At 39.1% G+C, this 15,521-nt stretch overlaps 3 protein-coding genes across 4 annotated transcripts in view; all 3 read right to left on the bottom strand.

The window, feature by feature from the left end:
- Positions 1 to 5,574, bottom strand: part of myo3b (myosin IIIB) — a 56,476-nt gene extending 50,902 nt beyond the window's left edge. Inside the window, exons 1-4 of the mRNA XM_078262892.1 lie at positions 5,570 to 5,574; positions 3,354 to 3,537; positions 1,812 to 1,832; positions 958 to 1,092 (exon numbers count right to left, since the gene is read on the bottom strand). Coding sequence (XP_078119018.1) covers positions 958 to 1,092; positions 1,812 to 1,832; positions 3,354 to 3,537; positions 5,570 to 5,574 — 345 coding nt within the window. The remainder of the gene's footprint in view (positions 1 to 957; positions 1,093 to 1,811; positions 1,833 to 3,353; positions 3,538 to 5,569) is intronic.
- A 2,202-nt stretch (positions 5,575 to 7,776) lies between these two features.
- Positions 7,777 to 10,974, bottom strand: LOC144525227 (uncharacterized). The gene is made up of 3 exons (XM_078261857.1): positions 10,810 to 10,974; positions 10,613 to 10,649; positions 7,777 to 9,183 (listed from the first exon to the last, which is right to left on the bottom strand). The coding sequence occupies exon 3, from the start codon at positions 8,792 to 8,794 to the stop codon at positions 8,072 to 8,074; it is 723 nt and encodes a 240-aa protein (XP_078117983.1). The 5' UTR covers positions 8,795 to 9,183; positions 10,613 to 10,649; positions 10,810 to 10,974; the 3' UTR covers positions 7,777 to 8,071.
- Positions 10,975 to 12,010: 1,036 nt separating this feature from the next.
- Positions 12,011 to 15,521, bottom strand: part of ubr3 (ubiquitin protein ligase E3 component n-recognin 3) — a 44,616-nt gene continuing 41,105 nt past the window's right edge. For both annotated transcript variants that reach the window (XM_078261854.1, XM_078261855.1), the window contains one exon: positions 12,011 to 14,092. In XM_078261854.1, coding sequence (XP_078117980.1) covers positions 13,975 to 14,092 — 118 coding nt within the window. In that variant the 3' untranslated portion in view covers positions 12,011 to 13,974. The remainder of the gene's footprint in view (positions 14,093 to 15,521) is intronic.

The following is a 15,521-nucleotide window of genomic DNA, read 5'->3' as shown; positions in this document are numbered from 1 at the left end:
TTGTCAGAGGTCTGGATGCAGGCAACCATAGTGCTAGTGGTCAAACTCCACAGGGTACCTTTAAAGACATTGTCTGACATTTTGAGAAATCTGGATATTTGCTATCTTGCAAAGAGTTAGCTACATAAGAAGATTGATGCCACTTTCATATCTCTAAGTTAAAGTTTACAGCCAACTGGTTAGCCCAAAGACTGGAAACGGGGAAACAGCTATCCTGGCTCTGTACGAAGGTATATCAAACAAAGGTATATATATTTTCAGTTTTCAGTTTTTGTGTGGCTTAAGGTCTTCTCAGACCAAGTGCAAATAATCACTTCAATTTTAAAATTCAAAGCCATCTATTTCTATGAGCCTGACCACACCAAAACTTTTTTTTGTAGTTCGAGGGGCAGCATTATTATTATTATTATTTTTTTTTTTTTTACAAACCTTTTTTGTACCAGGCTGTAGACATGTTCATTTCTGCTGTAAAGTTGGGCGTTGTAACATAACTGACTTGCTTTTGGAGCCCGCCTCAAGTGGTCATTTGAGGAACAGCAGTTTTTGGCCCTTCGGCATTGGCATTATTTATCAGCACCAGAGGTTGTTGCTTGGTTTTAACCTGTTTTATATAGTCTATGGTTTTAACATTAAAAGTAGTCAAGGAATTTTCCATATTTTTTCCCCTGGTGAGTAAAGGCTGTGCTGGCTGTAGTTTTATATTTACCATACAGACATGAGAGTGGTATCAATCTTCTTATCAAACTCTCAGCAAAAAAAAATCAAACAAGTGCATTTCCCAAAATGTCAAGCTATTCCTTTAAGTAAAATACAAAACTATTAGCACTGGTACACTGTTAACGCTGAAATTATATACTGTAGTTTGTAAAGGATGCAAGTCAAAGATGCATTCTGGGGAAACCAGAAAACTGTGATCTAGGGCACTGATAGAGAGACTAAGAGATAAGAAGAGCTCACCTCAAGGACCAGCCAAAGTTGTCCACCTGATACTTTGTCTGACTTGTAGAACATGCCGTAAAACTTCACCACATTAGGGTGGTTGGACAGGGACCTCAAGATGTTGTATTCTGCCTCAATTTCCTCGTCCACATCCTTTAAACAGCAACAGAAAACAGGCCAAGTTGGGACATAGAATTGCCAGAGATGATGCTATGCAAATGAGAAGCAAATAACATGGAGGAATATAATAACAAATAACATGTATGCCTAAATAGTTCAGGTTGGGTTTCATTTGAAACACAGCAGAAAATCCAATAATAGGTTGACTATAATTAGACTCGTACAGATAGGGTTATAAAGTCAGTAACAAAGGAAGGGACGAGCCCGGGTGCTAAACTATTTCTGGAAGTGCTTTTCTATCAAAGTAAATCTCAGAGGAAGGGAGAAGCAGCAGTCAGAGAGGCAGAATTTCTCTTCCTGTACGTCTGAGTGATAGTGTCAGCAGTCTAATCAGGGAGAGGGATGAGAGAGGAGTCATCTTCATCTTCATGGCCATCAGGGGAGCATCATGGTGGATAGCACTGCCAGGATGGGGATTCTACCATTGACACAATCACAGCCATGTCTCAGACCAAGTCTCACTAGCACAATACGCTGCCAATGCAGAGGCTGCAGCAGTCTTATCACACAGACAAATTAACAGATATACAGAAAGGATACAGCCAATGCAGCAGCTACATTTTCTGGTGAGTGTGTTAGACTTAACATGACAGAAAATAAATGAAAACGGGAGATGTTGATATATATCACTGGAGCAAGTACAAGTACAACTGCATCAAGATGGAGAGGAGGAAAAAGATCTGGCAACTTACTCTGTTTGAATGGCTCGCATGCTGAGACAAGTCACATAGTTATAAAGAAAAACACAATAGTTTTAGTCTTTGCTTTTTTTGTTTTGTCACAATATTATGAGTTCTTGCAGTCATGAAAAAAACTGTCAAAATGAATGGTTATGGGGTACTCTAACATGGGGAAGCACACAGAATGATGTCAGATTAGTGTTCCAGTTATTTAATTTAGCCCGCAAAACAGTAAACACTACATTTGTTCTATCAAGTGTTCAATTAAATTAACTACAAAGTAAGAAAGCAGTTTTATTATTATATATTATTATATGTATAGGATAGGTTGGCCTGAGTCATAAAGACAACAGAATATTAGACAATGATCAAGGTAAAGGCTCAATTAAAGCAGTTACAGCAGGTTAGTAAATGAGAAAAGTCACAGTAAATACAGAGAGGTATTTTTTAGGTGACTTTGCACTAACCCAAAATCTTATGTTTTCCTGTTGCCTTATACCAGTGGCAGATTTGCTAATTTTACACGAGCGGTCATGTCACATGCAGCCCGAAACTTGTTATGAAGCTAAATGCAGGAAATCCAACATAGAGGCACAAGAACAACAATAATGCACCTTAAATGGTTCCCAACCTGGGGATCAGGACCCACAAAAGGGGTCACAAGATAAATCCATTTGTTCACTAGACAATTAAGAGATAGTAAAGCAGGAAACTGCCATGCAATCGACTCTGTACTTATGCATAGCAGTGCTTTGAAAGAAATGCAAAAGTCAGCATGCTAATATGTTTCCCATTACAATGTTAACATGCTTATGTTTAGCAGGTATAATGTTTACCATGTTCACCGTCTTAGTTTAGCATGTTAACATTTGATAGCTGCTAGATGAAAAATCAGGGGTCACCAAAGTCATTAGGATTCAATATCTGAGCACCATTGATATCTGTACTAAATTCCATGGAAAAAATCCATCCCTGGAGCCGAACCACTAGCATGGCTAAAAAATATTGCTACACAAAATGATATTCATTTTTTTGTTTTTACAGATATTACTCTAATCTTTGCTTTTGGTAATTATAGGAAATGTTTTCATATTCTGGCCTAAAAACAAGGTCTAAATATGAATAAAATATAACTGTTTTGGTCTTAACCCATACAACCTTTGATGATGGGCCGCAAGTAGTCATAGTTTCATTTTAAGGGGCTAAAAGCCCAAAAGGTTGGAAACCAGGAGGACATTAAACGACTGAGTGAATGACTTTCTGGATACTCTGGCGGACTATATAAATACTAGAATACACTAATGAATCCCTAGCTGGTTCTACATCATGCATAGAGTCAGTTCTTCTCCCCCTACAGTAAGGGTTAGTTCAAACAGCTTGTGTGGTCTGCAAGGTGATGGTTATTAGGGTTAGGGTTAGGGTTATGCTGGCAAGCAAAGTGTAAAATGCAGTTTATCCAAATCAACTGTTTTGCAGGCAACTGAAAATAGACGACATGCAGTAGCGACAGGGATTTCGAATTCTGCAAAAGGTTTCTCAGTAAACATGACTTACATTGATCGGGTCCAGCACTTTCACAGCTGCCTGACTCCCATCCTTCTTGTTGGTCACTCTGTAGACTTTCCCATACGTTCCTTTACCAATGGTCTCCACTATATCCCAGTTACTTGATGGATCGCCCAGGTTCTCCATGCCAATCATGCTGGGCTTGTGAGGATACAGTCCATACAGTGACCTCCTAAAGGATTAACACAATCCCAGACGAAATTTTTTTTTTCAAAATACAGATAATTTTCAAATCAATAACAAAGACAAAATAAATTAATTCTTGTTTAAAATACCTTTTTAGTGAAGTGAAAACTCAATAGAAATGAAGACGAAAAATGTAAATCCCTTTCTAATACCTAATACTTTGTCCTACAAAAAAAGGTTCTTGACAGTTAACTTAACAGTTGAGCCTGAACAGACTTTTACATTGTGGCGGCAAGACAGAAAAACATTTTTTCCCGGTTAACGTCACAGAGAAGTAATTAAAATAAAGAATGAACTGAGCGGTTTATGTATAGCACAGAGCAGTACATTTATTCCCATGAGCCTACTCATTCAGCTCTGTGAAACGACTATATCCGCCAAGGGAGTCACTTAACAGGTTTAAAGCAGGGGAAATCAAAGTAAAAACAAAGCAGACAGCTAAAGGTGTAGATGACAGTACTCTACTTACATGGCAAGTGTTATTTCCTTCTGACTCATCAGAGCTGAGAGAAATTACAACTAAAGAGTCTCTTGTGATCATAATATAACAGCACCAATAGCAACAGCAATTGCTTCCTCAAGAGGACATGCAACAAGTGGCATTTCACAGACACTGAATTAGCCATGTCCACAGGGACCTCGTCACTGCCCACTAAGAAGTGCAATCTCCCCAAGATCAATTGGATTGGACAGAGATTAACTTGACATAGTGGCCTCCTGAACGAGCAGTGAACCGGCACCACACTGTTTTGTGAAATGATCAGTATGTTAAGTGTTTTTTTAAAAGTGATTTACACTATATATTATAAGGTTATCAGGACCAATGAACAGCGATGCATAATCCCAATATAAGTCATCCTTTAAGTCTACAAGTGATGTTTCTGTGAACAAATAGAACACGTTCAACGATGCAAAACATTAAGTGTCAAAACAGCTGAGACAAAAAAAACATGATGGATTAGGAACTGATATAGCCATGTTGAGAAACATGCATCCTATTTTTTTTTTTTTTAATGACACCTGTTCCAGATTAGCATGATGGAGAGGATTGTTTGTGTAAAATCTCACGGCTGCGCCACTTGTCATAAACGTGTTATGCATCACAGAGACTGTGTGACCCTGAGGGAGGGGCGACGAGATCAGCAGATTGATGTGAAAAAAACGTGAATGATGTTTAACCCTCAGGAGCTGTGGCCACTCACACGTGAGGACAGATTTATTGTGAGTTGTTGTGCATGCAGGTTGAGCAATGGCATCCAGGTAGATGGATATGCCGCTTTTTTGGGGGGACGATCAGATATGCAGCACTGATATCCTTCACCGTGTCCTTCAGGGGGACACATGTGATAGCAGCACTAGCCAAAGTACCTTTTGTAATTGTGCGTTTTTATGACACACATTTAAATAATTATTACACAAGGCGACTACTGAATCACTTAGCTGTAGTATGGTTTCATCTTCAGTCTAATAATCCATCATTGATTGTTTTGAAGTTAATCGCCCATGTTAAACTGTTTCTGAATAATACATAACGCTTACCAGATCCAAACCTGCCGCTTATAACTGTTGCCCTGTTTTGTAACATGTGTCTGCATCTACACTGTGCCTTGAACACATCACCAGTCACCTGTTGCCATGAGACCTTCACCAACTTTTGACAGCTCATATTCCTCAACCGCAGCTTTTTGTCTCCAATAACTTTCTATAAAATATCAATCTGTGACTTATAAACATATGTTCAAGCCTCGAATGTGCATGCAGATCATATGAGTGATTACTGTTTGTCAGTGAATTAGTGGCTAATGTATAATACTGTACAAGCGTCTTGTTCTGCAAGAGCTTTCAAAGAAGTAACAAGTACAAGCTGTTAAAGCAAAATACAACAACAACAACTAGACTTTAACAACAGCAACACAACAATGTGTTAGTCAAGCATAACATTACACATAATTTTAAGTTACACAGCACAAATTATCTCACCTACTGCTTGAACATCAATCATAAAAAAGAACATTTACCTCATAGCAGGAGTCTGCAACCATCACACACAAAGAACCAATGTGGCCATCTACTCTTCTGCACATCTATTCATTATTCAAATAATTGTTTAAAGATCAATAAAGCTCAGATCATAAAACCAAGAGTCACACATACCTGTCTCTGTCAGAGTGTTTGTCTCTCACTCACACTGAAAGGCTCCAGTCTAATTCATGCTAATCTATAGGGATTAATAATTCACCAGTAATCTGCAACCTGATCTGCAGCACTGTTACTTATTCAGGTGGCAGATGTATCCACTCATAATGGTGGCTGATATTAAGCATCTCAGGTTGCATGCAGGTTACCAGGAAGTTCGTGATAGTTGCTAGGTCACATGCCTGCTGGGACGGTGTTGTGCCAAAAGTATTCCACTGAGCTAAGGACAAACTGTCCATAAAATCAAATATAAGTCCAGAACTCCAATGTTTACACTCATTGTAGGATCTTATAATATTATTATAATCTGGCAACCTTAACCATACCTATCTACAAAACAGAACCTCCACGAGTTTAAAGCCCTGAGGATCTAATGAAGTGTCACACCAGCTGTAAAGAGTGTTAATATCGCCAGAACATGCTCCTAGAATTATTTTTTTTTATACATGTTTTATATTGGTGGTTTCCAAACTTTTTCTATCATCCCCCATCTTTGGAAGCCCATTGTTGTCTGGGCAAATAAATAATGTATTAGCTTGTTACAATGCTGGGGAAACTAGTAACAAAAGTTGAGTTTAATTTCATTGAAATAACATTTTAAAGAACATGGACATGTTTATTTTTAGTAGTAGTACAGTGTCTGTTTGCAAATAAAACCTGTTTTTACACACAAAAGGCTCTTCTGCTATATACTGTATATTGACAGGGAACTAGGGCAGTGATGCCAAATGTGTGGGTCAGGACCCCCTTAAGGGGTCACAAGATAAATCTAAGGGTCTCGCAAGATGAAAGCAGAAATGTTCCTACTTACTGCATCATTTTCTTTATGATATGCCTTTAAAAAAGAATCTGAATTGACTATTAATCTTTGGTCACCCTGGTTATATTCTGGACATATGCAAACTGCAGAGGGGTAGCAAGTAGACATAGTATCGTTTTAAGGGGTCACAAACAAAAACAATTGGGAACCACTAAACTTGATAGCAAGACAGGCTTCATTTTTTTTAAATTCAGTTTAAATGATGTGTTTGCTAACCTGAGTCTTGACAGCCTTGCTAGCATCAGAGCACTCTTGTTTATTTGAATCAGATTCACTTAACTTTGGTTGCCATCCACAAAAACATGCATTGTCTTTTTGTGACAAAGCAAAGATAAAACCCAAATGCTGTTCTTTGCAATGGACATGAGACACATCACTGCTGCTTTAGAAACAGGACACCACTGGTCCTAGATGGCAGCGCTCAGGTTACCCTTTGTTTACCGTACTGTCAGCATACCTGAAAAAGGAACATCGTATCTGGTGATCAAGAGCTTCTCTCTGACACACTGAAATAGTAAAAAAAAAAATCCAACATCATCAAACTACGCATCAAAATCACAGGGACTTATGTAAAAACTGGGTTATGTGTTACGTGCTGCTTTGTGATAATAGTGCATGCAGATGCCTCTTGAGCTAAATAATATGCCCCCCAACATATGCATTTACGGTGCATCTGCATAATTCCAAGTTTCAGTGATGGTTGGAGGTGGTAACAGCTTTAGATGATGTGAACAGCTGCAGCACAGGGACCATCTTTATCACCAGAAACAGTGGAAAGAGAAAGTGAGTAATCTAATTTTCTGCTTCCATCAAACTTGCACAATCCCACCCTCTCTGGTAAAGCCTTGCGGGAACTTCACTTGGTAAACCCTTTGGTAAATCTGTGGGGAGAAAGAACTCTGGACTATAATCCCTTTTAAGGGGATACGAAGAGGCTTTGCAGTAAACCACTAGCCATGAGGCAGGCTGAAAGCACTGTGCACTTGTTGTCACCCTGGACAACCAAAGCCTCACACGACCAGAAACAAACCCCTTTTTCTTTTGTAGTTTAACCCCCGAATCTCAGCAGTCCACCTTCATGATTAATAATCTCCAACTTTGGAAACACTAAACATTAACCTAATTAAGAAGAAGCCAATGTTAGCATTAAATTAATCAATCTAAAAACCAGAACAACGGTGGCTGGGTAGCTCACCTGGTAGAGCACGTGCTTATATTTAGAGGTTAACTCCTTGACGCAGCGGCCGTGGGTTCGACTCCGACCTCAAAATCAGAAAGGGTTTTATTGCCAAGTACATTTTTTTAACACATACAAGGAATTTGTTTTGGTGTTGTTGGTGCACGTCACACATTCTTTAGATTGAATATTAAACAATATAAGAATAAGTATATTTACACAGTATGTATTAAGTTAAAAATAAAGAATAAATAAAGATATAAATAAAAAATAAAGAGCAAAGAGCATTACAGCAGAGAGAGAGAACAGTGGCATGAAGGTGGAGAGTCAGGATGGTTTCCGGGCCTTGTTAATAAGGCTAGTGGTGGAGGGGAAAAAGCTGTTCATGTGACGTGAGGTTTTGGTCCTGATGGACCTCAGCCTCCTGCCAGAGGGGAGTGTCTCAAAGAGTCTGTGACCGGGGTGGGAGGGATCGGCCACAATCTTACCAGCATGCTTCAGAGTCCTGGTGGCGTATAGGTCCTGGAGCGGCGGCAGATTGCAGCCAATCACCTCCTCAGCTGACCGAATGACACGCTGCAGTCTGCCCTTGTCCTTGGCAGTGGCAGCAGCGTACCAGATGGTGATGGAGGATGTGAGGATGGACTCAATGATGGCTGTGTAGAAGTGCACCATCATTGTCTTTGGCAGGTTGAATTTCTTCAGCTGCCGCAGGAAGTACATCCTCTGTTGTGCTTTCTTCACGAGGGAGCTGATGTTCAGCTCCCACTTGAGATCTTGGAAGATGGTACTTCCCAGGAAGAGGAAAGACTCCACAGTGTCAATTGTGGAGCCACAGAGGGTGATGGGGGCAGGTGGGGCTGGATTCTTCCTGAAGTCCACAACCATCTCCACTGTCTTTAGAGCGTTGAGCTCTAGATTGTTTTGCTTGCACCAGGTCACCAGGTGGTCAGCCTCCCACCTGTAGGCGGACTCGTCACCATCAGAGATGAGTCCGATGACCTGCGGCCCTTTGCTGCATGTCATTCCCCCCTCTCTCTCCCCTTTCATGTCTTCATCTGTCCTATATAAATAAAGGCCTAAGATGCCCAAAAAATATATTTTAAAAGTCCAATGACATGGTGCTCTTTGGATGCTTTTATATGGACCTTAGTGGTCCCCTATTACTGTATCTGAAGTCTCTTTTATATAGACCTTAGTGGTCCCCTAATACTGTATCTGAAGTCTCTTTCCCGAAATTCAGGCTTGGTGCAGAATTACAGCAACTAGAGCCAGTCCCACAATGAGCTTTACTTAGGATGTGCCATTTCTGTGTCTGTAGCTATTGAGGAGGAGAGAGGGGGGGGGGGCAAGGTGGAGGTTGGGGGTGTGGCCTTGACCAACTGCCACTTTGCTCGTTTGAAAGCCATGATGCCTCTCTCTCATGGGCGGGCCAAATTCTGTGGGCGGGCAAAGCAGAGAAAGGGGAGGTAACCTTGCTCCTTATGACATCATAAGGATACCTAACCCTAACCCTCATCAGGATACCCAGGGCTTGGTTTACACCTATCACCATTTCTAGCCACTGGGGGACCATAGACAGGCTAGGGGAACACATATTAATGTTAAAAAACCTCATAAAGTGAAATTTTCATGCCATGGGACCTTTAAAAAAAAAAAGAAAAAAAAACGGAACAATGAATCTCTGTCATCTAATCACAAATATCACAGCTGTTCTAGCAGCAAATGTGATATAATGTGGTGCAATACTGTACAGTGCAATACTGTTTGTGTAAATGAAACAAAACTAACCGACTGACTGTTATACAGTGATATACAAGTTGAATATTTTTGAGAATCAAGAATCAAGTCTATTTTTGTCAACAAACATGGTTTCAAAGTGCAAAACCTTCAATGCAAAGAGCCCATGTAACTTCTTATCTTACTTCTAAATACAAATTCTAAAGTAAACACCACCTCATATTAGCTTATGGTTTACGTAACAGCATTGCCCTGGTGATTTCAAGATTACTTAACCACCACTGAAATATATTCCAAATTGCACTGTATTGAGTGTTTGTTATGCTCATGTAAATTGTGGTTTTAATATTATGTTCTACAGAATTACATCATCACAGTAGCTTTCTGGAGTTAAGATGATTAAACCTACAAGTGTTTGAAATATTTATTGTTTGATGTCTTGCAAAAAAAACTAACTCTGTGGTTGATATTGAACAGAAAAACTAAACCAATACAGTGAAATACATCATTTTGTCTTTATAAATGTAGGACTTTCTGTAAAATCTGACTGTAGACTGTATTTACACCAACACAGCATACTCAATAAGTAAAAATAGCATTTAAAGTAATTTGTACCCTACATCATTGCACTCATTTTGTCATTGCTAATTGTCCTGACAGAATGACTATTGTAAACTGTTTTGTTTTTGTTTGATGAATTAGTTCATGTTTGACAGCAGTATTTGATGAGGAACATTTTTACTTTGAAATGCAGCAATTATCTAAATTCACTGATAAACATACACAATGTTTTGATGCGTTGTTAAACTTACTATGTAGGCTAATGTATTATCATACAGCAGTTTTCGTTTGTGTGCTACCTGAGATTTTATGAGAGTATAACTTTGTATTCAAAGTTCTGCTTATGAAATTAAATTGTAGTGAAAACTGAGCCAAACCAATTTCTCCATTATCCCATCTTTTCAGTTACTCGTTACCAACAAAGCAGCATACTGTGAACACCACAGTATGCCATTATTTCACAACGTAAAGCCTATAGCCTACACTAAGTGTACCAGAAGTAGTACCAGAATGACAGTAATCCAGACAAGATGAGTGTGGCCTACTTATGAGAAAACAGAGTCCTACCTTGAGATTGGAGCCTCTGTATTTCCATCTCTAAAATCTGCAAAACAGGGTAAAGTTTTTTAGACATCAGCTGATTACTGCTCAATCTTGTATCCATCTCTGTGTATCGGGGTCAACACAGCCAACACTGTTGATAGTTTTAGACAAACCTTACAATTAGTCTACTACTTTAACTAACAATTCTGTGTGCACCTTACCGTCCATAGCAACAAATCCGAACGGGTTTCCCAGTTTACTCAGTGAAGGGTTTTAATTATTAAGAGACATCTGAGCATGTTGTCCTGCTGACCGGAAGCTCTTAGCTGACCAATATCACCTTCAATGGTATATTCATGATCTTTGAGGCGGCAGTATACCTAACTGGACACGAGGCAATTCAAGGGAAGATAAGGTAAATGAGGAAATGTGCAGTGATGCTCGCCGGTGCACCGCCTCTCACTCCAGCATCTCTCAGCTCTGTTCGCACATTCTCGGTGGTTTTACCCGGATAAAATTCTTCCGCTGGCCCACACTATTTTTTTTTCTTTTTGCCTAATTTGGCAGAAAAGAGAGGATTTGTGCGGCCATTGGTCATTAACGAGAGGGCCTCCCGTGTTTATGCAACTTCAACCCAATTATCCTCAAAGTGCTCAGTCACATGGCAATGAAAGTTCTTTACAAGTTGGATAAACAGTATTTATACACAAATCACAAATACAGCATACATGTATACATGAGATTTCCTTTTATTTTTTTCATTTCATTAAATAAAACTAGCAACCAACCCACTTACAAATGGCACACTTTGATATTTCAATGATCTCAGAACTGATGCATCTGCTCAGCTGCATTTTGAAAATATTTAGCAGCTTTTCACACAAGCTGTATTCTTGTATAGTCACATTATTCATTCAAAAAAGGTCACAGGACTGGTCTGTGGAGATGATGATCTGATGAGCTCCAGTGAACTGAGACCCCTGGTGGTCACAGTTTGGATGTCTGTCTCTTACCAGCCACATTTCCTCCCTACAGCTCACACCAGTGGATTGAGACCAGAGAAAGGTCATTACAGAAAGTAATATTTGAGCTTTGTGGAGCTGAGATGATAGCAGTGGCATGAAACCCTCTTTTTCCTCTTGTCCCTCTAGCACTCATGTCTCTTGGAAATTACTTCAATTACACCTGCTAGAAAGTATGGTCATGTTTAGATACAAAATGATAGTATCTGCTTTTTCTGACAGCACCGGTAGAGGAGTGGTTTTGATATCTTACATAAGCAACTATGACATTGAGGGAATACTTTGACATAACCAATATAGCATCACTGCTCTCATACAGCGAACATAATGAGTAGAGAAGGTCATTCATTGTAGTGCTCAAAAACTGGCAAAACAAAACAAACAATAAAAAGGACACAAATCAGTGTTTATATTTTATTCACATATGTTACATTTTGCATTAAATGTCCAAATCATACTTTCTGGTCAAACTCAGAAAGTTTGAGTCAGCACCTACAGTAATGTACTGTATTCTCTCCTCACTCATACAGGAGAACACACAAGAGCTTTCAGTTACAATTTACACCCATTACTCATTGGCTATTTGGTTGCGGTCATTTACAAAGTGGGTACTGCAAAACAAAGAAGAGGAGAAACTCTGTAAACAGAAAAGCAGCATGCATGAATTCAAGAGAAAGGTTTTTCAAGTGTTAACTTGTTCCTTTAGAAATTCCTTGATGCAACACGATGTGGCCCAGAATTCTAAAGCCAGATGTCAGGGATATCAGCAGTGTGCCGTTTATCACTCAAAAACATTTATCTTGCAGGCACAACTGGATACATTTCCTCTCTTCCAAAAAAAAAAAGAAAAAAAAAGATGATATAATCAGAAAATGAAGTAGCTAAGACACTTAAATAATGGTGGCTTAAAGGATGTCATGCACAGTGTATAACGGATACTCAAGTCTGATAATTTTATGTTGGAATGAACTATTAATCACAACTGGATGATGCATGAGTTAGGGATAGTCATCACAATAAATGCTCTGTACTGCAGTTAGGACTCGACAGTCGACAATCAAAAGCATAAAAAGGAAAAAAAACTTTTTTGACAGCACAGACATGAATATTGACATTTCTTCTCAAAAGCAACTCACATTTCATTGAATTTCATGGAGTTTCATATGTTGAGAGAAAACTTTGACAGAACCAATATAATATTTCTGCGCTCATATAGTGTTCAGTTTTGCCAGTGCAGCAGGACACCATATCTGTGCAATGACATTTTCTTTAAAATGTATGCTACTTTAAATTCTGTAGGTTTGACTTCAGGTTTCTGTAGAGCGATGACAATGACTCTCATAGACCGGTTGTAGCTTTAGCTGTTAGAGTTAGCATTAGATTTCTTCTTCAGAACCAACCAGAAACAAGAAGCTCTATGCGATAGGGCAGGACTACAAGATCTGTAGTGAGCGTAATGAGGTGACCGCATACCTCCTTGAACAAAGTGAGTTTGAGTCAACATTCCCAGCCATCTACCATAAACTCAAAGCACAACCATAGAAAAAAAAAAAAGAAAATTGTCACAAAAGTTAAAATTACTTACTTGAACAATGAGCAGCAGCATTTATTTAAATATCTAAAACATTTTAAACAGCAAAAACAAAAACAAATTCCTGAGGATGGATTGCAACTAGACCCATTAAAAAGAGCCTTTGCGTGTCTGCAAAAAAAACTCTAGTGTGTCGATGGGTGGACTTGTCTTGCCTACCCTCACATGTCAGCAGACAATGAGTGCACATTGCAATATCACCGCTACACTCATCAGGAGCTTGAAACTCATGCCAGCACAGCAGAGCACATTTGGATAAATAAAAGGGATATGCATCAACATCATCAGAAATGGTGCAAATAGTAAATCAAACTTTGCAGGGACATTCAGCACTTGATATTTTTATATATATATATATATATATATATATATATATATATATATATATATATATATATATATATATATATATATATATATATATATATATATAGTTAACCCAAATAAATATGACAGGCTTAAAAAAAAACCTGTTCCACACCAACTGAATTTCTGGGCAAAGTTGTGCTTTTTACTTTGATCTTACCGAATTCTTTTTCCCTGTTGAAAACCACACAATAAATCACTTAATCACACACACGTGTTAATCTTTAGGCATGATTGTACACCAAACTTCACATAAACCAAGGCTGTGGCAGCAATACCCTCACTGGGATGTTTGTGTTTATCACGTTATGAGTTCCCATTTATTTAAATCGAGGCAGACACATAAGCCAGAAAAAAAGAAATCTTCTCCGTCACAGGTTGCTGTTTTCAGTGGACTTTGGAAGATCTTAGAGTCCATTATAGTGAGGCCCCCAGCGCTTATTGATGTGATCAAAGGTGTGTGAGACCCACTGTTGCTCCAACACTCGATACCTCTCTTCACATAAGAAGAGAGGCTTGCCACGGCTGGAGAAAAGCCAGAGGGGAAAACAAGTGTGAGAGCTGTGTTTGTTTTCTCTCCAGCAACACATTCTTAAAAACAAACTGAGTCCCATTTTCATACTAGATCCTAATTCGAAGAAGGTTTTGAGTATGTTGAATGTTTGTACTTGAAGGCTTACATGTACTAAAAAGCTATGCATAAAAAGCATATTATGATGATGTCATGTTATTGTCCACTACCTGCAAAAATAGTATACTATGACAATCAGTACAGATACATACTGCATAGTATGTATAATGGAACTGGGACACATGAGTGTTAAAATGTTTTAACTGTATAAGTTAACTGCATAATACTGTGTGGCATTTATGACTGTGTGCGCACACGCACGTCATATAATTAGAATATGATGAAAAAGTTGATTTATTTCAGTAATTCCATTCAAAAAGTGAAACTTGTATAATGTATACATTCATTCCACACAGACTGATATATTTCAAGTGTTTTTCTTTTAATTTTGATGATTATAACTAACAACTAATGAAAACCCCAAATTCAGTATCTCAGAAAATTAGAATATTGTGACAAGGTTCAATATTGAAGAGACCTGGTGCCACACTCTAATCAGCTAATTAACTCAAAACACCTGCAAAGGCCTTTAAATGGTCTCTCAGTCTAGTTCTGTAGGCTACACAATCATGGGGAAGACTACTGACTTGACAGCTGTTCAAAAGATGACCATTGACACCTTGCACAAGGAGGGCAAGACACAAAAGGTCATTGCTAAAGAGGCTGGCTGTTCACAGAGCTCTGTGTCCAAGCACATTAATAGAGAGGCGAAGGGAATGAAAAGATGTGGTAGAAAAAAGTGTACAAGCAATAGGGATAACCGCACCCTGGAGAGGATTGTGAAACAAAACCCATTCAAAAATGTGGGGGTGATTCACAAAGAGTGGACTGCAGCTGGAGTCAGTGCTTCAAGAACCACCACGCACAGACGTATGCAAGACATGGGTTTCAGCTGTCGCATTCCTTGTGTCAAGCCACTCCTGAACAAGACACAGCATCAGAAGCATCTCACCTGGGCTAAAGACAAAAAGGACTGGACCGCTGCTGAGTGGTCCAAAGTTATGTTCTCTGATGAAAGTAAATTTTGCATTTCCTTTGGAAATCAAGGTCCCAGAGTCTGGAGGAAGAGAGGAGAGGCACAGAATCCACGTTGCTTGAAGTCCGGTGTAAAGTTTTCACAGTCAGTGATGGTTTGGGGTGCCATGTCATCTGCTGGTGTTGGTCCACTGTGTTTTCTGAGGTCCAGGGTCAACGCAGCCGTCTACCAGGAAGTTTTAGAGCACTTCATGCTTCCTGCTGCTGACCAACTTTATGGAGATGCAGATTTAATTTTCCAACAGGACTTGGCACCTGCACACAGTGCCAAAGCTACCAGTACCTGGT

Source organism: Sander vitreus, chromosome 11 (genome assembly GCF_031162955.1).
Source record: "Sander vitreus isolate 19-12246 chromosome 11, sanVit1, whole genome shotgun sequence".
Classification (NCBI taxonomy): Eukaryota; Metazoa; Chordata; class Actinopteri; order Perciformes; family Percidae; genus Sander; species Sander vitreus.
This window is presented reverse-complemented; position numbering and strand designations above follow the sequence as displayed.

Excerpts from the sequence above, each read along its gene's own strand:
- LOC144525227 (XM_078261857.1), bottom strand. The coding sequence starts at position 8,794 with ATGAAAGGGGAGAGAGAGGGGGGAATGACATGCAGCAAAGGGCCGCAG.